The sequence below is a fragment of the Populus euphratica genome, unplaced genomic scaffold (assembly GCF_000495115.2).
Source record: "Populus euphratica unplaced genomic scaffold, PopEup_1.0 scaffold126.1, whole genome shotgun sequence".
Taxonomy (NCBI): domain Eukaryota; kingdom Viridiplantae; phylum Streptophyta; class Magnoliopsida; order Malpighiales; family Salicaceae; genus Populus; species Populus euphratica.
Genome location: NW_011500016.1, coordinates 390,378 through 413,768, shown reverse-complemented (window position 1 = coordinate 413,768; position 23,391 = coordinate 390,378). Strand labels below are relative to the sequence as shown.

The 23,391-nt window shown below is 29.8% G+C and overlaps 1 protein-coding gene across 2 annotated transcripts; it reads left to right on the top strand.

Annotated features, from left to right (window-relative positions):
- The first annotated feature begins 10,704 nt into the window (after positions 1 to 10,704).
- Positions 10,705 to 19,132, top strand: LOC105141704 (beta-galactosidase). Of its 2 annotated transcripts, none has more exons than XM_011049013.1 (15): positions 10,705 to 10,831; positions 10,932 to 11,059; positions 11,213 to 11,357; positions 11,670 to 11,737; positions 11,811 to 11,864; positions 11,964 to 12,047; positions 12,158 to 12,243; positions 13,671 to 13,751; positions 14,711 to 14,841; positions 15,790 to 15,831; positions 16,690 to 16,766; positions 16,837 to 16,927; positions 17,013 to 17,094; positions 18,401 to 18,473; positions 18,733 to 19,132. In XM_011049013.1, the coding sequence occupies exons 2-15, from the start codon at positions 10,971 to 10,973 to the stop codon at positions 18,899 to 18,901; spliced, it is 1,272 nt and encodes a 423-aa protein (XP_011047315.1). In that variant the 5' UTR covers positions 10,705 to 10,831; positions 10,932 to 10,970; the 3' UTR covers positions 18,902 to 19,132. The 2 variants fall into 2 exon arrangements, with proteins under 2 accessions (XP_011047315.1, XP_011047316.1); XM_011049014.1 differs by having other exon boundaries at positions 10,929 to 11,059.
- Positions 19,133 to 23,391: the final 4,259 nt, after the last annotated feature.

The following is a 23,391-nucleotide window of genomic DNA, read 5'->3' as shown; positions in this document are numbered from 1 at the left end:
GCATTAAACCTTTTTTGGTTAGTCATTTATCAATAATTTATAATATAAATGAATCCTTAAAGGCCATTACTCTTAGGTGCCAATTAGGGGTGATAATGTGGTCTATTCATGTATGATGTGAAAATCTTGGTTTTGAATGAGATGTCTACTTGTTGTGGACATACATATCTGAGTCATTATACTGGTATATATTAACACTAATAAAAAGCAATAAAACACTATGTGGATAAGATAGAGATATACAATCTTCATTCACCATATATGACAAGTGAGTCTTAGATTCTATAGGATAAATAACCTTTAATAAGACATCATCCATGGGCATTTTTTATGATTTGGGTTTGGTTCAACGAGCCCAACATAAGCTCATTGATTATTCATTAGCATGACTTGATAAAATATTGGTTATGTCATAATCAAAAGTCATCAGCTATAGATATATCAACTCATCAAGTGTTATCAAAATAGTAATAATTAGAAGTGATATAGATAGACCAGACCTTAGAATGATTAAGTTTGGACCAATATCTACATAAGATTTAACTCATTATAGTAAACTCGTTGTCACTCATGTAGATAGACCACTATTAAATTAGACATAAAAGACCATTATAAATAAAAGATAAGTAGCAATGTAGTTTACTCTAAGTAAGATATTTTAGAGTGATAGTTTCTTTTTTTTTTTAGTATAACTAGTCTCTTTCATTAAAACTTTGAAACTAAATAAGGTTCTAATGATTGTAATACTAGATAACAACTCCTTTAAGTGAAAGATAACCCTCCTTTTATAACAAAAAAATAAAAGCTTTCCTTTACTAGGAAAGAGGGTGAGATCATCATGATGCTGGGTATACCAAGAATAAATTAGACACAATCTTTAATATATATAAAGATATATAAAGCTATTTTTTTCAAAATATAATAAATGATTATCAATTAGCACATGTAACTTAATTTAAATGAGTTATTTAAAAAAAAGGTATTTTCAATCTTATTTCCTTATCAAGTTAGTTTTAATATTTTTTTTTAACAATATATTTTATGCCATGTAAGCTCCACCTTATCAATCCTTTTAAATCTCCTATAATATTCATGAGTTAATTTTTCCTTTTAAAAATTTATTTAACTTTAATTAAATTTCAATTCAACTAAATCATTCAAAAATAAATTGTCTCACTCTCCCTATTAAATCTCCTATAATATTCATAAGTTTATAGAGTTTAATCAAATAAACATATAACGTGCAATGGACTTATAATTTCTTTTACAACTTTTTTATGTTTTTCTGCTCAAAGATAGTTATGTGTAATAGTTTATTGTAGAAAAGAGAAGAAAATGGGTGCAGCAAAAAGAAAGAAAATAGATATAGATTATTAAAATTAAATTAAATTAAATTTTGATTAAATAAAAGTTAACTAAAATAATTAAAGAAATAAATATATTGTATATTAATTAGATAATTCCTCGCAACACGATGAGGTTGGACCATAAATTTTTTATATGTAAAAACGTAATGCATAGATTAAGGGAAATGTTTTAACATTGTTATTAAACCTAAATTGGTGAGTTGAACTTGAAACCTCTCAATCATACTAATTGTCTAGCTCAAGCTTTAAATTAATTTGTATGGAAGTTGTCTCATCGAGACCTAGATAACTTGAAAGGTTAAAGAAAACTCGAATGATTCATAAAAATATGGTTTGACTTTAAAACTATTTTCAAGATGACATATTTTCTTGAAATAAAAAAAAAAAAGATGATGACTCATTGGATTAACCTGTGTTGACCTACTAAACTCACAACCTAAGTCATGAGCTCCTTTAAATTTAATAACTTTGTTTTTATTCAAACTATTTTTATATAATTATATGATAAAAAAAATATAGATTATTGCAAAACTGAGCACCAACTCAATATTGAAATGTTTTTCTTAGACCATCATAACCCTATAAATCAAAATAAATCATGAAACTTAATTCTCAATAATTATATTTTTTTTCTGGGATCATTTTTTATTTAATAATATAATATGTACTCAAAAAACCTAGCACCAATCCAATACTAGAATGTGTTTTCTAATATTGCGATAATCCTATAAAAAATAAATCATAAAGTCTAATTTATAATAATTACACTTTTTAAACATTTTTTATTTAGGAATATGATAGACTATTTTTTATTTAATAATATGACATAAAAAAGTAAATAATAGTAAAATTCAGCACAAATTCAATGTTTAGACATTTTTCCAAGACCATGATGACCTCGTATAAAAAGAACTAAAATAAATAACAAAATCTAATTTCTAGTAAACTCAATATTGAAATATAAAAATTATATATATATATATATAAAGTTAAACAAAAAAAGGCGGAAAAAAGAAAAAACATGAGGGTAATAGTGATTTTCCACAAAAAGAGGCGGAAAAAAGAAAAAAACATGAGGGTAATAGTGATTTTCCCTTCTTAATTAGTTCTTGTTAATATAAAAAGAAAATTAACTTATAATTGACTTATATTTAGTTATCTACAAATAAACAGATTAGTGTTGGCAAATAAAATATGATACATTAAGGTAAAAATATCTAAGGTAAGAAGGTATTATAACTTTTGAGAATTTTACCATATAAAAAATAGTGTTTGAGTGATGGAGCTTGAAAGCTCTGGTATCTAGGTGGTCTAATTTATTTATTTATTTGGTCCTTTTTACTTTTGTTTATTAAATAACTTGAAAACAATTGTAAAATTAAACTTATACTAGCTTATCTTAACTAGTCAAATATATAAACACAAAAGCAAGACCGATGTGAAGTAAAGGTGTGTGTGTGTGAAGTTTAAAAACACACAAACAGCTCTTAAAATAGATCTTTGAGGTCGAGAGTTGCATCTAACATTCTATATGGTAATGATAATATAAGATCATTAATCATAATTTTTAGATCTGGTCCAGTCCAAGGTCCGGGTTCAAGGTTTTGATAAGATTATCGGGTCATCTGGGATGTCTAGATCAATTTTTTAAATTAAAACGATGTTATTTTAGTAAAAAATAAAAATAAAAGATAATAAGTTGCAATCAGGTTTTGCTGGGTCAACCCGTCAGGTTAGCCAAGTCACATCAGATTTTTTATTTTTTTTATTTTTACAACTTAGCTCAGTTCTAGTCCCGTGTTAGCTAGGTCCTGAGTAACTCACTTGGCTGAACCGGGTTTCACTAACCATTTAAATTATATGAGTGCTCTGGACCCCTAGTTTTAAGTTATGCAAAAATGACAAAGTAGTTCCTCTTTCATAGAACTCTCTCGAGGATAAAAATGGGGATCAAAGGTATAATTTAAATATAAAAGAGATAAGGACATGTGAAGACTAAGAAGAAGAGTTTTTTCACTGCAAAGTAATAGAATAAATCACACGTGTATGCAAGGGAAAACTATAATTTTTCTCTAGTTCTCCTTTGATATACTTGGAATATTAACATAATTATATGGGCATAATGTCAGGTCAATGGATTTCTAGGCGTGTGGGGGTTCACAACACGTTTGCCGAAGCGGGTTTCACTAACCATTTAAATTATATGAGTGCTCTGGACCCCTAGTTTTAAGTCATGCAAAAATGACAAAGTAGTTCCTCTTTCATGGAACTCTCTCGAGGATAAAAATGGGGATCAAAGGTATAATTTAAATATAAAAGAGATAAGGACATGTGAAGACTAAGAAGAAGAGTTTTTTCACTGCAAAGTAATAGAATAAATCACACGTGTATGCAAGGGAAAACTATAATTTTTCTCTAGTTCTCCTTTGATATACTTGGAATATTAACATAATTCTGTGGGCATAATGTCAGGTCAATGGATTTTTAGGCGTGTGGGGGTTCACAGCACGTTGGAATATTAACATGATTCTATGGGCAGAATGTGAGGTCAATGGATTTCTAGGCTTGTGGGGGTTCACAGCTCGGGTTTACCCACCATCTCTCATCACAATTTTTTATTTAAGTTGGTGATTGAAAAGGGAAAAAGAAAACACGTTTCACTATTGTAGTCCGAGTTTGAACTGAATGTATCCCATCAAGAAGATTCAATAAAGAAGTAGACTGATATCAGTATCACAATCATGGAAATCAGGCTGCAATATCCTGGCTTCTTGGATGTTTCGAGTAACATCAAGAAGATTCAACAAAGAAGTAGACTGATATTAGTATCACAGTCATGGAAATCAGGTTGCAATATCCCAGTTTCTTGGATGTTTTGAGTAGAGGAGCGGGAGGAGTTGAATTACTAGTGGATAGTTCATACAAACATTGATCGGCCAGCTTATAATTTTTCTCTAGTTCTCCTTGGTTTAGTAATCTCCTTTTTTGATTTTTTAATGACAAACCATTGATAGCTTTTAAGCGTAAATATCAAATGTGTTAAATACATATGTCAAACACCATAATCTTGCATGTAATACATTAACAAATCTAAAAATTTAAGACAAAGTATATTAATGAAAATGCATGGCAATGAATCATAAGCATAGGTCATATATCAAATTCATGGGCAAAACTTTGGTGATATCCATAGGTTTATTAGTCTTTGAATCCATCTCTTTTTCCATATCCTCACCAAAGACTTCTTCACCATTGAAGGATTATCAAAGTTTAGAGCATCAACCTTGATTTGATGATTCTTGTTAAGATATTTTCTTTATGCCAAATCCACCTCTAAAGCTCTCGTCAATGGAATTCCTTTGTGCCTAAAAATTCTTGTCAGGATATACCTATACAAAAGCGAGACTCACTTGAAAGTCGACTTTGTAGCCATCAACCTAAGAATTATAGCCAACAAATTAATTTGATAATTGGTTTTTTAAAAAACCCTCATAATCTAAGAAGAAATTCATACCACATCATTGTCACAAACAGTAATGGAGGCATGAGGGTTGATAGGGGTTTTGGTCCCGGCAAGAAAATGTTTTTTTTTTCTGGTTTTTTTCTTGTAAATATTTATAATTTTAGTAGTAAAATAACTAAAATTTTAGTTTTTTTAAAATAATTTTTTTAATTTGAACCTTTTTAATTTTTTTTTTGCTCCATCCTAATTGCAAAACACATAAAACAAAGAACTTGCAAGGAAAAAAAAGAAAAAAAGAAATGAAATCACTACATGGTTTTAAGGTAATGAAGATATCTAAAACAAGTCTATGCAAAGAGCAATGGTACGATCTTAATTATATATAAAAAAGAATAATATCTTACTTATGGAAGCTACGTCGCATGCTATTATAAAACCTCATTTCTAGTCATTTTCTACACCGAACTATCTAGCCTACTAGGAGTGTTTAAGAAAAGAGGTATGCAAATGACAAGCACACACAATTCAAGAAATGATAATCAAGTTCCTCAAACCAAAAATAAAATAACATAATAAGGTATATAATTTTTTAAATTTTATTCAAATTAAATAAAACAAAGTAAAATAAAAATAAATTGTGCAAATAGGTTGGCAAGCAACTCAATAAACCAGGGACATAGCTGAAAAAGTGTGGTCAAAGCATATGCTTGAACTATCAAACCCAGTCAAGCATGCCCCATCATAAAAAAAAATGTTAAGATGGCGTATAAATATATTTTTCATTTATTTATCTAGGATATATGATTATTGACCAACTCGTAAAACCGAATTGAAAAATAAACACGAATAAAAAATCATATTGGCAAACAAGCAAGTAATGTCCTAATTATTGATGCAAGAGTTTGTTTAATTACATTAGTCCTCTATCGCTCCTTTAAAGCATTGCAAATATTAAACCAAATTGAATAATGATATGGACACCTATGTAATATAATCTGCAGGTGCCTAAAATCAATTTCAAAAACTCGCATGCAATGAATGAGAACAAATCCATAATAGGTTAAAATCTACAGTAAAAATGGATGACAGCTAAACAAGAACTTGATCTTGATAAATAAATAAATCAAGGTTAAATTCAAAATTTAAAATCAAATATGTGTGTATATATATATAAAGGTTATGCACGGTCATTATAAATTAATTTTAAAATTAACGTGATGATTTTGAAAACAAAGATGCATATTGTTTAATCAAAATTCATATAAAAAGGACACAAAACACATAAATAAATAAATAAAAACACATCAAGACCACATCATTATCTAAAATATATCCATATCTCATCCTTTCATCATCATGAAGTATTCATCACCAATCTTACTTCTCCTCAAAATCCTCTCAACTTCGTGCCTCCAAGTATTACGCACCTGCACGCCCTACACACCAAAAATATATGTAATTATTTAATAATCAATAAAATAAATTTAAAGATAAATTTATTTAAAATATTTAGACTAATGTGAATCTCAAACAGGCAACATAAACAACTAAAGATCAGACTTTAGCCTATTTCATTTGTGTACAATAGCAGCCTAATTCATCTAATTCATGAGCTAATTAATTTTATTAGTTAGAAATTTATTTTTTTAATATATAATTTTACTTTAAAAAAATATTTTTTATCTAGTTATTAGAGTGGGCTGTAATTTTACCAGAAATTTTCAGAGATTTTGTTTTATGTTGAGTTAAAATTTCAGACAAATCAAAAAATAAAAAGGCATTGTGTTAAAGTCTAAAGGCTACTATATGAGAATTGTATTAGTTTCCTAGATTGTATTTAGTTTTTTTTTTTTATGAACTTTGATTTTAGTAATTATTATTGTGTATATGATGTTTTTCTCATACTTTTTTGTTCTTTATTCAACTACTTTAACTTATCAAAGAGTTAATCAAGCTTCGTGGTGTCTTTTATACTTTTCATTTGTGTATTTTCATTAGTGTTGGGTGGAGGTTTGATTTTTATAGTCTTGGTGCCTTGATTGAAGTTATCATTGTATCTATCTCAATTCAAAACTTAGGAAGAGTTGATTTGAATATGAGTTTTTTTTATCTTTATATCCATAAGGTTCACATTAGTTGATATTAGAGCAAGACTCTAAATTAGGTTATATCATTTCTATCTTCAAGTTTGTACATACTTTATGGTTGTTCAGTTCTTTATTTTTTTTAAAAAAACTAGTTGTAATATCAAGTTAACAAAAAAAGAAATTATTTACAATAGTGATTAATACAGTCTTATATATAAAAAAACAAAGAAAATCACAAGAAAAGAAATTCTTAAGGTTTGCCACAAATCTTGATTAAGAAAAAATATAGAGTTTGACAACTTGCTTTAAATCTAAAAACAAAATCTTGATTCTTGGGTTTTTTTTGTAAAGAAATCTTGATTTAGGATACTTTAGGTTTATTTAGGTGAGTTTTACTTGAAAAAAAAATGACTAATTTTTACGTCATTGTTTTTTCTCTTATATATATATATATATATAATGACTAATTTTTGCGTCATTGATTTTTTTCTCTTATATATATATATAAAGTGCTTTTGTTTATTTCCTTTGTTTTTTTTTTATTTTCATAGTATTTTTTTTTTTTGTCATTGTATCATTTATATTTCATACGAATTCATGTTGATATTCTTAATTTTGTATTGATAGTTTTTAGTCTTTATTATTTTTTGAGTTTTTACATTATTTGGTTGTGCCATTAAGATATTAATCTTTTACTTTTTAAGAACTAATTCCTTAAGAACTAAAATCTTGAGAATTGAATGGTGAAGGCTAAATGTGAGCATTTTAGAGTGAAAACTAATAGTGGATCATCACTGCTGCTAAGAGGTAGAAATAATCCTAAATGAAGTTTCTTTAACCATACAAAAACAATTAGAGTTGATAAATTTAGGATTTGTTGAAGTGATGAATGAGTTGGCTAGTTTGAGAACTAAAGTAGTTAGTTTTTAAGATGAGCCAAACCATAAGGGTTTGGAAGGAAAAATGTTTGCGAGATGAGCTAATTCACCTTTGAAAGAATCTATAACTAAAAATACAAATAAAAGGGCCAAGAATTTTGATGACAGTCATAGTGGTGGGTTTTCACTGAAACCAAAGGTCTAAGGAAATTCAACCGCTTAAGCAATTCAATCAAGGGTGATAAGAAATATGAGTTTTTAAAATGGTTTGGATAAATATTTGGGCATTATTAAGATGAAGATTTTAGTTTTTCAAGAAAAAATGATCTGAAAGCTTATTTGAAGTGAGAAAATAAAATGGAGTTGATTTTTACTATTATAATTACTTTAAGGTAAAGAAAATAAAACTTCTTGATATTTATTTTATTGACTATGCTATTATATGATGGGATTAATTATTTATATAAATAAAGAGAAATGAAAAGGAACCTATAAAGATTTGGGATAAGATGAAAACATTAATGAGAAAAAGATAGATGAAAACGTTAATGAGAAAAAGGTTTATACTTGGTTATTATTATAAAGAACTAGATTAAATATTGCAGAGTTTGTGTTAGAGTTCTAGAAATATGAAGGATTAGTAGAAAATGGAGATTGTCATGATTAGAGCTAATGTTTTAGAAGATAAAGAAATTGTAATATTGATGTTCTTGAATTAATTGAATAAAAAGATAGCTTATGTGGTTGAATTGCAGTCCTATGTTAAGCTTTAAGATATGGTTCACATGATTGCCAAGATAAAGAGTAGGTTGAAGAGGAAAGGTCAATAAAGTAATGTGGGGTTTTTTTTAGTTTGGATGTTGAATTATATGAGAGAATAGCTTACTACGTCAAAGCCAAATATTATAAGCAACAAAGCTAATCATTGAAGACTTGGAGGAAAGATTTGAAATTAAAATAAAAGGTAAAGCTAATATTCCATCTAATTATAGTTGTGATATTTAATTATTTCACGTGTCTAGAAAGTGTACATATAGCTTTAAAATATTCAAATAAAAGGATTATAGTTATAAAAGAGCATAAGTATATTGAATTTGAAAGTGATTAATTCAAAAAGGATGAGATGCCACCACTTGAGAATAATAATGATGTTGAGTATCCAATTGATACAGAGACTTTGATGATTATAAGAGCACCTAATGTTAAAATTAAAAAGTAGGACGTATAAAAACAAAGGAAGAACATATTCATTGCTGATAATGAGAGTTATACTAATGTTGCTAGTACTAAATTTGTAAACAAATTGAATCTAAGTACTATTAAACATGAAAAGCCTTACAAATTTCAATAATTAAATGATCGTAGAGAAGTAAGAGTTCATAAGCAGGGCTTGATTTCTTTTTCGATTGGAAGATATAAGGAAAAGTTCATAAGCAGGGCTTGATTTCTTTATTTCTTTTTCGATTGGAAGATATAAGGATATAGTTTTGTTTGATATTATACTTATGCATACTACTTATTTATTATTCGAGAGATCTTAATAATTTGATAGAAAAACCAAGTGACATGACTAAAAAATTGATATCTTCTTCCAAGTACAGGAGCGTTGAAGTAATAAATAATCTAATAAGACCCGGCTTGAACTGAAAGAAGGTTAATTGTATAAATTATAAATATTTAATAAGACCCGGCTTGAACCAAAAGAAGGTTAATTGTATAAATTATAAATAACAACAATACAACAACAAGAACAAGAACAAGAATAGTAATAATAATACTAATAATAATAATCATAATAGTAATAGTAGTAATAGTAGTAGTAATAATAATAATAATAGACACATGAGAATATATTGTGGTAAATTTTCAGGTCAAATAAAGTTTGAGAGCATAATAGTTTAGAGGATCAAAGTTAGTAGACAAATCTTGTTAAATATATCAAATTAGATCTTCGTGTATTGTTTAGGATATATCTGGACTTATCACTGAAAGTTTGCTGCGATTAAAATTGGACTGGAAACTAGACATTTAAAGTTTTTAAATTATATATCATAGACTTAATAATTTATCTAGATAAGAGAGAATGATATATTTGAAATTAGAGCTCAAATTTGCCAAAAATATACGAAAATTGGAGATTTGGGCTCCATGAATAAATTTTAACATTAAGACTTTTTATTATTTTATTTTAAATAATTATTTTTAATTTGAAGTTTTTCTATCGCATTAACCATTATTTAGGGGTTTATTTCATTATTAAATTTATTTTAGTTAACTATTTACTTGGACTCATTAACTTGCAAACCATTTATTATGATGGAAACAACCAAGTTATTGCTAAATTTATGAATATGTATTACCATTCAGTGATTCTTTTGTATTGAAAAATTTTATTATGAGATTTTTTATTTTTTCATATTATTAATTTATTGATTTATACTATTTATATCTTTTAATTTATTTACATCACTCATTGACTATAATATTATTTTCTCACTTTATCAAATTTTAATATAATTTAAATTTTTAACTATAATTATTAATATATAATTAATTAAAAAAATTAACTTATAATTTTATAATTTTTCAATTCAAGTTTATATTATATTATTTATATCATATCAAATTGTTTTTTTATAACCTTGCAATGCATTAAAAATTCATGTTATTGTAGGTATAATAAGTTATCAGTTCAAGTCTTATAAATTTTAGGATTATTTAAAATTTATATATTTATTAATTTTATAATTCATAAAATTAATTAAAATATAAGCAAACTAATTTAAATACTCATAATAATTAAAAAAAATTACATGATACGGTAAATCCTAAAATGGATTAAAAAAGAGAGGCTAGGGATAGATTTGTAATTATGTAACAAAATTAAGATGATGGCAGCAGTATGCAGTGCCACGTGAGTGGGGATTAGCAAAGAAGGAGGGAGGGGGGAGTGGAGAGTTGAAATCGTCATCAACCCCAGAGAGAGAGAGAGAGATGCGTTGGAGGCGCGAGGATTTAGAGGTTTCTGTTGCAGTAGTGAGTAATCATATCCTATCCATCTCTTTTTCACTTAATTATTTTATTATTATGTTTTATTACATTTGATTGATTCCCAGTTTTATTTATTTCTAAGCAGAAGAAATCTGCTCAACATTGAAAAAAAACAAAACCGAGAATGGGGAACTTGATGAACAAGGAGCCACCACCACCTATGGTGCTGGTCCCTCCTCTCTTCGACTTCCCTCCTCTGGCTGCCCGCACCAGGTTTTTATTTATTTTTGTTTAGATTGCGGGAAATTATTAAAAAATGATTTCAGAGAGAGCAGAGTACAGTTCTCATATCAAGTTTGCTTCTATTTTAGGTATGGAATAGTAGTACATTTATGTTGAATTATACGTATACATATATAATTGTAGGATGCTGGAGTCATCTTATAACATATTATTTGGGAAGTTGGCTTTGAAGTGCCTTTTTGATGATTACTTTGAGGAAGCCTCACATTTTGCCACAAGAATTATGCTGAAGCCAATTGATGATCCTCACGTCGATTTCATTGCAACTGTATCCATTCCACACTGTTCATCTTCCTTATTTTACAACTTTTTACTTTCAAAATTATGTTACTTTACTATTAGACATGCATTATATGATCTATGATTTACGCCCTATTTGGGGCTGCTTTTGCACGACAATTTTGAATTTTTTGTCTTTCTAGATCGTTTTATGGACTGTCAAAAATGAATTTTTTAAAATAACAAAAAGATTTTTTTAATGTATTTTTAAGCAATTTTTTTTTTGAAAAACAACCTCAACTACCCTCCCAAATAGACCCTTAACCTTTGTTTTTTTCGCCCCTTAACATAAAATGATTAGCTTTCAGGTCCGCTAAACCATAAACCGGAGGAGAACATTGTGGGAAATGCTTTGTTTCGCTGGCAAAGGTTTTTCCCTCCCTCTCTCCTCTGTCTAAATGCTCTATTGCAACTATTTAACAACGAGTCTTTGTATGAGCAGTGATTTGGATGACCCTCATTCATTCATGGACCTTTTTGTTTCAAGTTCTGACCCGTGAGCAAAATATTACCTTGCCTTGTTATATTCCTTTTATTTTTAAGTATTTGTGCTCTTCTTTGCCGAGACCATCTAAACTTTAAATGTACACCTCAGCATTTTGCAAATGCGCTCTTCTGCTTACTACCCTAAATATGGATTTGGGGCGTTCGGCATTTTTCCATTACTTATGCGAAAAAGGTATGCCCCTCCTTACTGTTAGTTAGAATGATGTAAAATGAGTCCTCGGCTATCTTGGTGACTTTTATTTTTTCAAATTTATCCTTTCACAAAGCTCACTATTGTTGCAGAATATCTACGGAAGATTATGGTGTTGTAGGACTCAGATATGGCTCAGAAAACTTATCAGTCGGAGCCACACTTATGCCCTTGGCCAGTATGTAATCTAAATTTATATAATGTCATTTTAGATATATAATTCATTTTAATGGCCATATATGCATGTGAGTGGATGGATGGATGCATGTATGAGTGTGGTCATGGGTTCCCTTGATTGCTGCTTTCCATTTTTTCTGCTCTCATCTTTATTTATTCTTTCTGTCTGGAAGATTTCCTAATGATACTGTATTAACATTTTCTGTGATTTTTCTTATAGCTTTATTCCTTGAAATACCATGTAGATGGGATGCAGGGGAAAAGGTAGTGGAGGGTCGGGTGGGGCAGGAAATAAATTCTAAACTGATATCTATTTAGGAATGCAAAATTTGAATGCCAGATGTATTGTATAATTTCTACTTTTAATCGTTTGCAAAGACTATGCTTCATATTTAAACAAGTTCTTCAGAATTTACTGCAGTTCTAGAACCTGGCTAAAATGATATTATTTCCATTACATCTCTCTTTCTCTGAAGCAAAAATGACGGGTCTACGGACAGAGCCAGTTGTATTTTGAGTGTATGTGAGTGGGGTCAATTGACTCCATTCAACTTTGAAAATTGATTGTCGTAGCAGATAGTGAAACAAATATTTTGGACTTTTTAGTCATTTGAGACCTCATTAACACACCAATGTTCTATCATAAGATAAGAAGCTGGAATCAAATTTATACCTTGATTATAAAAACGATTTGTTGTTGTATTTCCTAATTATCATGCATATTGCAGTAAAGGTGGGCTGCTGTTCCTTATCCATGTATTTCTTTTTATGCTCTATCAACAACAAACTTTTCATTCATTATAAAAAAGAAACCTTCACATACATGAACGCACAAATATATTTACATATATTCATTTGAACATTTAAGATTAAAAATTTTGCTCATATGCCTTGAATGTTTTGTAGATGAGAAATAACAACTGATCCAATAAATAAATCTAGGTTTCATCTGTTTAGTCTTTTTATTTAATAATTCTTCCATTATTTCTCACCCCTTCTATTGTTTACTTTACATTTAGAATAATCTCTATCCTCTATAGAGATGGGTCTTTAATGATATAAACTACAAAACAAAATAAAAGAATACAAAAAAGAGAGTGGGGTGACATGGGGAACTAATGACTTTTTGTTACCATAATTTATAGTCTTTAGCTTATATATTCTTCTTCTGTCCACTTTTCTAAGTTTGTTAGTAATGTATAATTAATTAATCGAGTGACTAAACTGAAAAAGGAAAATTCCAACTCCACTTACTGGGATCATCATCTTCTGGCCATATTACTTGGAGAAACTATCCTTCTTTGCATGTGTTTACTTGACTGACACTTTGTATCCTAGAAATTATGAGCCCCCAAATATGAGTGATTCCAGCTTTTGGAGATACTAGTTATTCACATGTATTTTGGATATTATTGTTGTGATTTCCAGCTAAATATGAGTCACCAAAGCATGCATGGCTAGTGAGCAAAATGGGAAGGCTAACTGTTGGTGTGCAATATGAGCCGCAATGTAAGTTTTTCCCATGTTAAATTTATTTTACAAGTTTCTTAAAGTAGCCTCATGAATCTGAATATTGCTTCCTTTTCCTAGATGTAAGTTGGCTGTCTTCTCTTGATGTTGTCTTTTTTTTCCCCTTATTTATTATTGTTTTTCTTGATATACTTCTTGAGTTCAGTTGCTTTAAGGAGCTGATGTCCGTTCTTCTGACTGCATCCTATACTTATTTTGATTAAGGTTTTCATAATCTTTGGAGTGCAAGTGTGTGAACGCATTTGCATGTTTCTGTTAAATTGTTTGCACATTAAGAGTTTGTATAGAGTAGTCTAGTAAATGCATGCATTCTGAAATCAAAGAGAAAGAGCAAAGGGGAAGGGTTGCAAGGATTAGTTGGGTTGGATATTTTTCTGTCAATTAAATGATGAAATTGATGATCATGTGGATTGCAGCAACTGTCTTTTAAGGGAAATAACATACATCTTTCAAGGGATCTAATTCATCTTTTCGCAAAATTTCTGAAATACTAGCTATACTGCTAACTTAGGGTACATTTGGTGAGCAGATGGGACTAGATATGACTGCACTGGACTGGATGTGACAAGATTGTCCCATTAAAAAATGCAGGGACTAAAATTTGGCTGATATGGGAGAAACTGGACTGGCTGTGACAAGATTGTCCCATTATAAAAATGCAGGGAAGAAAATTTCTCTGAGATGGGAGAGAAACTGCTTTCGTCTTGTCCCGTTGCATAACAAAGACCATTACAAGTGAAATTGTCTTGTCATGTCTTATCCAATCTTGCACAGAACATGCCTTAAGTTATTAGTATTTTTCAATTTGCTGGTCCATATATTAGTTTGTTAAAAATGATATTTCATTGTTTTATTTTTAAATAATTCTTTAGATATACAAGGAGACAACTCTTAAAAAGTGGTGTGTAATGTTCAACTTGTTGATGTTGCTCTATTAGATGGAACCAAAGATGGCGCTAAATACAAGAATTTAATGAATTGGAGTGCCGCAGTTGGATATGGAGTAGGATCCGGGAGCCCCTTGAGCCCTTCATTCAATTTCAGTCTTGAACTTGCTAAAACTTCTCAGGTTAGTTTCTTATGCATTTTTATTTTATTCTTTAAAGCTTTATTAAACTGCATGGTGTCATAGTATGTGGAACATGGTATCTTAATGCTAGCTTCAGGTTTTTCATGATTTTGCTATATTGCAGACCCCTTGATGATGATACACTTTAAGTTAAGGTTAAAGAAGATCTATCTAGTACAGAAAATCAAAACTAAGTTATGCAATTCTTCATCAACAAAGAGGTTTTCTAGCCAAAGAATAAGTTATAAAGTTAGGTTTCTCAGTTTAAGGATTTGAATTTCAGTTTTGGGCTATATTGTAAGTAGGGGCAGAGTTGTATGCATGTCCCTGCGATTCCCTTTCATGGTAATTTCTAGAATCACATTGTAGGTCTACTCTTATTTAGGAATCTGTCTTATTCTTTCATAGTTTATTCCCGTTTAGTTTCTAAGGATCAGTGATCCTAGTCTTTTATGGTTTCCTAATCTCTATAAATAGTTAGGGATGGTGTGTTTTAATTTTCACCACAGTTGAGTTATGTAATAAATTGAGAGTTATGTTATTTTGAAGTCTTGGTGCCTAAGGTTTCTTCTCCTTTCTCTTGTTCTCCTATTTCCTATAATTTTTATTCTCCCTTGCCATAATTTTCTGCTGATAGAGTGCTGCAGGTTTCTGTTCGCAACCTGATTTCCCCTTAATTCTTGCTAAACAAGCTCTATGCAACCATAATTCCACAAATAACAAACCCTTGTTCACAACAAATCCTTCATAGGACAAAAATCCAAAATATTTCTAACATGGCTTGAATACTAGAACCAGGTTCTGGATTTTGCCTTAACAATCAAAATGTGAAAGCATCTATTGCATTTTAGAAGATAATGATCATTTTCTGGTGTTAAATTTTTTATTTGTTATTCATCCTATATTATGCACTTTATTGAGTGCTGATATGCTTATTTTCAACTGTAGTTCGTTGCCTCGTTCTATCAACATGTGGTCGTCCAGAGACGGGTATCCTTCTCTTCTCTGTCTTTTGTCCTACAAATGGCTTTTTGTTTCCATCAATTATATATACAGCTTGTCATAAACTTGTTGACCATTAGGCTGATTTCTCACAAGCTATCATATTATTAATTGATTCTTTGTTTTTACATGTACTAGGTTTTTTTTTGTTCTTTCTGTTTAGGTAGATCAAATTGAACATTTCGCGGGATGGAATGCATTAGTTATCGAGTAGTGAGTGGACTTTTGTGGGTTTTCATCAAAAGACATGCAAATAGTCTGATAGATAATCTCTACTGGCATTTCTGTAAACATAAGGTGCAGTCAATTATATCAACCAGATGAAAACTTTATTTCCTTTCTCCTGTGTTCAGGGGATTTTTAATTACAAAAAGAATCTAACTTATAGATTATTAGAGTATATGTTGTAACTGGATCATGGGTCAAACAGTTTGTATTATATTTCTATATGATTTTTTTCTTATATTGTAAGATGTTAGCTAAAACATGATTAAGTTTTGCTTGTGGTGGTTTATCATCCATTTTTGTATGCTAGTTGCAGTTGGTTTGATCAGTTCCAAGAATTTTTCATATGCGAAAATGTTAAATGAAACCATTAGAAGGTTAATATATCTTGATCTTCTAGAATTGATAATGAAATTTGAATCTGAATATAGGTTGGTTTTCTTACCCATCTGCTGTTTAGAAGATCAAGGAACAGCAAAACTAGAATTAACCATTGTTTTATACAGCAGCTTGGTTAGGAAACATTGATATTGGATTCTGAGTGCCTAGGAGATAAATATGTTTTAGGAGATAAATATGTTTTCCTGAATTCTGACAAGCTTTACTGTTTCAACTACACAGGTAAAGAATCCGCTTGAAGAAAATGAAATAGTTGGCATTACGAATTACATTGACTTTGGATTTGAGTTACAGACAAGGTATTACAAGTGAAATTCTTGGAATGTAATCAATGTTATTATCAGATTTTAATGTGGTTGAGTTTTGAAGGGTTGACGATCCCAAAACATCAAACAATATCCCAGATTCCACCTTTCAAGCTGCTGCTTCCTGGCAAGCAAATAAAAATTTCTTATTGAAGGTAGCTGTAATTCTGGAGCAATATTATTATTATAGTTACAGATAGTATTGTGCTAGACACATGTCTGTACTCCAAACTTTTGCAGGGAAAGGTTGGACCTCTCAGCTCAACATTAGCATTTGCTTTCAAGTCATGGTGGAAACCTTCCTTCACCTTCAATATTTCAGGTACTAGTGGTTATAAATAGTTTCAAGTATTCACTCTGCTGTGCTGTCTGTGGATCGGTTTTGATTGCTTTTCTTTTTTTAGCTTAGACCATTATAAATATAAATTAGATCACAATTATTAGCTATATTATATGGTTAGAATATTTATTTCAAACCCTTTTGGTTTACATATTGATTTATAGTCTGGTACATTACATTTAAGGGATGGTGCTCTGCATATACTAACTTGTATTTGGGCATGCAATGTAAAATGAAACACTCAAATGTTTTGTGGTGTCTATCTCAGGCAAATAGTGGATTTTTGTAATCATGATAAAAGTGAAATAGATGCTGTAAACTTTGAAATGTGAAAGTGCACCCATATCATGGAACAAAACTAGAGGGTGTGGTTCAAAATCACTTAAACGTTGGGCTGATGTTCTGCATCGATGTTTTCTATCGGGATTGCTGCTTTGGTTGATGCATAACATGCTGAGTTGACTTGTTTTGTTGATGCTTAGGCATTTTGATCCAGATATGATAAATCAATCAGAAAAGTTTTGGCAAGAAACATACTGATCTAGGATAAGTTGGTAGAAAAAGGTAGAAAGAAACTGAATTCCCTACAGGAGAGAAAAAAATTGAAGTCGAATAAAGAAAACCCCATAGAAGAGGGTAAACTGCTATTGAAGAGGGCTGAAGAATTGAAAGAAAAGCCTATGGGAAAGGATTCGAATAAACAGAAGAAACAATGCTTAATTCTGATCCTTAATTCATAATCATTAATGTTCTATGCCTTCTATAAAGAAGGTGGTGTTTATATAGACACCAAAATAAGTAGGAAATACAAATCCTAATAAAGTATTACCTTTTAACAACAACAACAACAACAACAACAAAATTGTAGCAAGCTACCTAAATAATAATAAAAGTCTAAATGTACTAAATTATAGACAAACAAGTAAACTTTCTTGTTCCTGCACTGCATCATACTCTGCTAGTTGGAGAAATCTCGATCACAAGTTATGAAATTTTGGAGAAATAGAAACCCTTTGTTTGAAGCTCGAACCTAAAAACTTGAAGTCACTTCTGCACTCGTGATTAGTACTACTGGTTGCTCTAAGGTAAGAACAAGGTGTTTGTAGAGAGGAATGAGAAAGTCAGTTGCTTGTGTATGAATACATTGTTCCTCCAACTCTACATGTATGAAGCTCCATTTTTTTTTATTTCATCACAAATATTGTTTTTGTCACTTTTGGTATAAGTGTGTAAACTGTTATGAGGCTTTCAGTTTTGTAACCAAGCAAATAATGTGATTGTTTTGTAGCTACTAGAGATCGTATCATTGGAAAGACATCATATGGTTTTGGAATCCGTATTGAAAATCTCAGAGAAGCCAGGTTAATTAATTTGTTTGTCCTTTTGTAACCTAGTGTAAACATCTAAAAAAAGCTGCTGAGCAGTGATACTCCGCAAGCTCGAGAAACATGATCAAACTTGTTGTAGAAGTCATCAAGTTTTCATGTTTTATGACAACTGGATCCTGACATGTTGACGAGCTTGCATGAGCTTGAGCTCTATGTGGTAATTGAAGTGTTCTAAATTTAAAATCTTTGCAAGCAACGATTTTCTATCCTTACTGATAGTCCACATATGCAGTTATCAAAGAGCTGATCCAAATTTTGTAATGCTGACTCCAAGCAAGGAGCATCTGGCGGAGGGCATTATTTGGAAAATTGGGAAGCGGCCTATGCTGCAGTCTGATGTAAATGCAGGGAATTTTGATGATTTGCCAAGGGAATTGAGACCCCTCGGGAAGATTTTGTAAATTTGAGTTTCTAAGCGCGTTCTTGTTCAAGTAGATAGCAGAACTTATCATGGGTATTTCCATTGGCCTGTTTGATATCCTAGCCATGGGAGGGAACCTGGGTGTCATTTTTCCTGCAAAATGGACTCTGGTGTTGCAAGATGTTGACAAAAAATTGTTCAACATTGACAAGTCTTTGTTGATTTAAGATTCTTGAGTTTAAATTGGTTAGGATGCTGATTATTATTATTATTATTATTATTATTATTATTATTTTTCCTTTGGTCAAGTTTGTTTGCTCATGTTGCGTTGTGGCTGCATTGCTCTTTTTATTCTAGGCACCAATACAATGCAGGTACATTGTGTTAGTGTCCTGGAGAGCTTACATGTGCAAAATAGACATCTTGGCAACGATGTCCATTTTTGGTCGATGGCTGCATAAAATAGAAGAGAGCTGGCTAATTTACCTCTGGAGGTTGAGTTCCGTTTTCAGTTGTAAGCCGCGCAGCCCTTGCATAAGATCATTGGCATCCTTGCTCTGTTCAAGGGAAAAGTGCTACCTCTGACTTTGAAATTGAAGATGATAGGTTCAGATTTTAAGATGCATCAATGGAATTAAGTGTTCTGGAGAAGCAAATATTTTAAAACTCACATTGCTTTTCTTGCATGCTTCCTTTGATTAATTAATCAAAAAAATACTGCATATCACATTTAAATTATTGAATAAGCTACAAGCTCTTGAATTCGAGAAAACTGATTACAAGACCGAAGCACGGTTGTTATAAATGGAGGAAGCAATTGATATATCCATCTTTAATGAATAGTAAATCTCTATTGTACGAAACAACTGTGTTTGTCGTCATTTTGAAATGATAAAAAAAAATGAATTGTTCATTGTTTCCGTCACTAACAATAATTACCAAATAAACTCGGTTTCCCTATTCACTACATGAATAATGCATTTTTTTTTCTCAGTTTTATCATTCCAAGTTACCTTTTGAAAATTTTTATATATTTATATTTCTCTTAATTTGGCTTTTGTTGTCTTAGCATTTTATATTTTGATGATTATTAACGAGCATTAATAAATCATTAATTAAAAATTTCAATAAGATCAACTACAAAGCCTAAAACTAGTTACATTAAAAAAAAATTTGATTAGGCTGATTCATAATAATGATTATTTTTTTTGATTAGGCTGATTCATAATAATGATTGAGTTTAAAACTTTTAAATTTGTCAAGTTAGATATTTGTATATTGTTTGAGCCATTCATGAAATTATAGATAAAATTTTGTTGCAATTCTAGTTGATATGAAAACTAAATATTTCAAATTTTCTATTTATATATGATAAGTATAATAATTTATCAGATGAGAAAAAACAACATGTTGAAAATAAAAATATATAAGCAAACAAGAACAGAAAACAACATGTTGAAAATAAAAATAAAAATATATAAGCAAACAAGAACATTTAGAAAAAGACTGTTTTTTATATGATTTGTGGATTTTTATTAGACAAAGATTGAATTAAATGTGAAATTCTTATTTTGCATGAATTCATTACTTTCCTAGAAGATCAATTAGCAACAATTTTTATTTAGCAAGAATTCCTTATACAGCAATAATCCTTATTATTCAAAAACATTAGAGGTAGTTTTGAGCTTATTTTTTCTAATACATAATTTACACTAATAAACATAACTTTTGATTCAATTGTTGATCGGATAGAAATTGTACAAGCATATTTTGAAGGCCTTATTTCCTATAAGGTTAAAATTCAATAATAATCAGACATAAACAAGGTCTTATGATAAGGTTCATAAGCTATTATATAAAAGTTACATTATTTTTCTTGTTGGTTTAGGATTCTTTTTTCTATTTTATTAAGAGCTCTTTTGTTATTCTTCTATCATTGTTTAGAACATCTTAGCTAGTATAAATAGGGTTATTTAACATGTATTTTGATATTTTTAGAGACTTGAATTATGTTTAGAATAATATTTTGCATGTGGCGAGGTTGCTTATACTTTTGGTTTTTGAACTTATCAAAGATCAAGTATCTTTGTGGTATATTCTTCCTTTATACTTCCATTTTATGACTCATTATAATCGTAGTGATGGGATATTTTTCATCTAACAACATGGGTGTTTTGATTCATATAATCATTACGCCAGGTTCTTTATTGTAATATGATTTTAGCTTTATTGGGTTGCTCTTTCAATAGTGTGGGTTCTTATCCTTTAGGTTTGCATCACATTTTTTTTAAAAAAAAGATAAGAGACTAATTGTGGCTAGAAAAAATAGTAGCACCTCTAATGTACTTTACCTAAGGTAAGTTGTATTATATGGTTTAAAATTTTGATGGGTTCCTAACTGCTATTTATCTATAACTTAAAATAAAGATTTACTCCCATAAATAAATCTAGCATTCCAGATTTATTATGAATTCATAAAGCCATATAACTTCTTATAGGAAAGGTGCATGTAGGTATTTTGATAGAGTTCACATATCCTAGATGACAAAAGATTTCTTCACAACTCGTTTAGTATGGTGAAAATACTTCAATTAAAATTGATAAATATATAAAATAATCCTAAAAATTTTATAGTTAACTCTTAGTACTTAAATACTAGCATACTTATAGGTTCAATATTTATATTATGATGTTGACTATTATTTTTTATAAATTAAAATTTTAGAGTTATTGAAACACTAACCAAATCCTTAAGCAATTTTACAAACTTGGTGTAAATTTCAAAAGATGCAAAGGAAAATCAACACAGATATTTTTCTAAAACCATGCTAAAAAATTCCTTTCCTTATTTATAAATAAAAATGAATTTTTTATAAAGTGATTAGTACCTAAAAATGCATTTTTATAAAATTTTTTATAAAGTGATTAGTACTTAAAAATGCATTTTTATCATGGTTTTATATCATCATTTTTCACTTGAAGTATCAATAACTCCTTAACTAAAGCATGTTTTATAATAATATATCTAATAATATAAGATACCTTTAATTTGTGGTAAATATTCATTTTAAATGCAGGCCTATCACATAAATAAAAGGATTGATTGATGACTTTAAGAACTTAAATTGCAAGGATAAAGAGATGGCCAAACTTAGAAAAGAGATGTCGGTGCAATCCAAACCGGAACACTGTTCGGTAATTGGGTCATATCTGGAGCTACAGATCTCAGATTTAGGTCCAATTTATATGGATGGAAAGGTAAGACATAGGCCTACAACTTTCATATGGAGCCCAAGATCTAAAAAGGCCATTATCAAGTCCAAATTGTAGCAACAACAAAGAAGCCCGAATCTGTCTTCCAGCCCGAGCACTGTTCGGTATTTTGGCCATATCTGGAGTTCTAGAAGTCCAAATGAGCTGAATTGTTTACACAAGAAAGCTGAGACAATTGCCTACAACTTTCATGTTTGCAACTGGCTCCAATTTTGACGTTATCAATGACGTTTTGGGCAGACAAGAGAAGATAAGGATTGTCACCAAGTCAAAAGTTGGTCACCCACTTATCAATTAGTCATCAAATCAATAGTTCCCATTTTTGGCCTATAAAAGGAGGCATTTGCCATGCATTTAGGCATCTTGGTGTCCAGATCAAGATCATGCTCTTCCTTTCTCTCTTTGTATTTTTTATGCTTTGTTTTCATTAATATTAAGTTTATGCCTTTCATTTCCTTTCCTTTACTTAGTTAACTTTTATGTTCTTATTTTGTTTATCTATTTTGCTTTCTTTCATTATGTCTAGCTAAGTTAATTATGTCAAGGTGAAAAGGTTACACTAATGGTGTAAGAATAAGTATAATGTAAACTTAATATGGACTTTAATGTTTGATACTAACATGTTTTATATTTGCTATCTTGTTCACTCTTTAATACTTTGCTTGTTAAATGACTAATCTTGATTTATGTTGTATAACACTTGGTACAACAAATGCTTGGCACTTTCATAGCCCATAATGTATGGTATAACCGACACCTGAGCTATGAAAGGAACTTGATTTGTTGTTAACATAAGTTATAATCATGAATGCTTGACGAGATTTACAAGTATTAGCATTAATTGAATAAGATGACTAATGTAATCATGTTAACAATATATAATCTGATTGGAACCTCCTTTGTGTGTGGTTTCCAATTCAATAATAAGAGTTTATACTATACTTGTTTGATATACCATTAGTGGAACCTCTAACCTTGACATTTGTTATTATCATTGTTTAATCGTTACATTAATATTCCATCTCAAAGTTCTCATCATCTTCTTCTTCTTCTCTTTCTTTATTATTATTATTATTACTACTACTACTACTACTACTACTACTACTACTACTACTACTACTACTACTACTACTACTACTACTACTACTACTACTACTACTACTACTACTACTACTACTACTACTACTACTACTACTACTACTACTACTACTACTACTACTACTACTACTACTACTACTACTACTACTACTACTACTA

Coding starts and splice junctions, on each gene's coding strand:
- LOC105141704 (XM_011049013.1), top strand. CDS start 10,971: ATGGGGAACTTGATGAACAAGGAGCCACCACCACCTATGGTGCTGGTC. Junction 11,865..11,963: donor TTTGTTTCAAGTTCTGACCC/GTGAGCAAAATA, acceptor TGTACACCTCAG/CATTTTGCAAATGCGCTCTT. Junction 16,928..17,012: donor ATAAAAATTTCTTATTGAAG/GTAGCTGTAATT, acceptor AAACTTTTGCAG/GGAAAGGTTGGACCTCTCAG.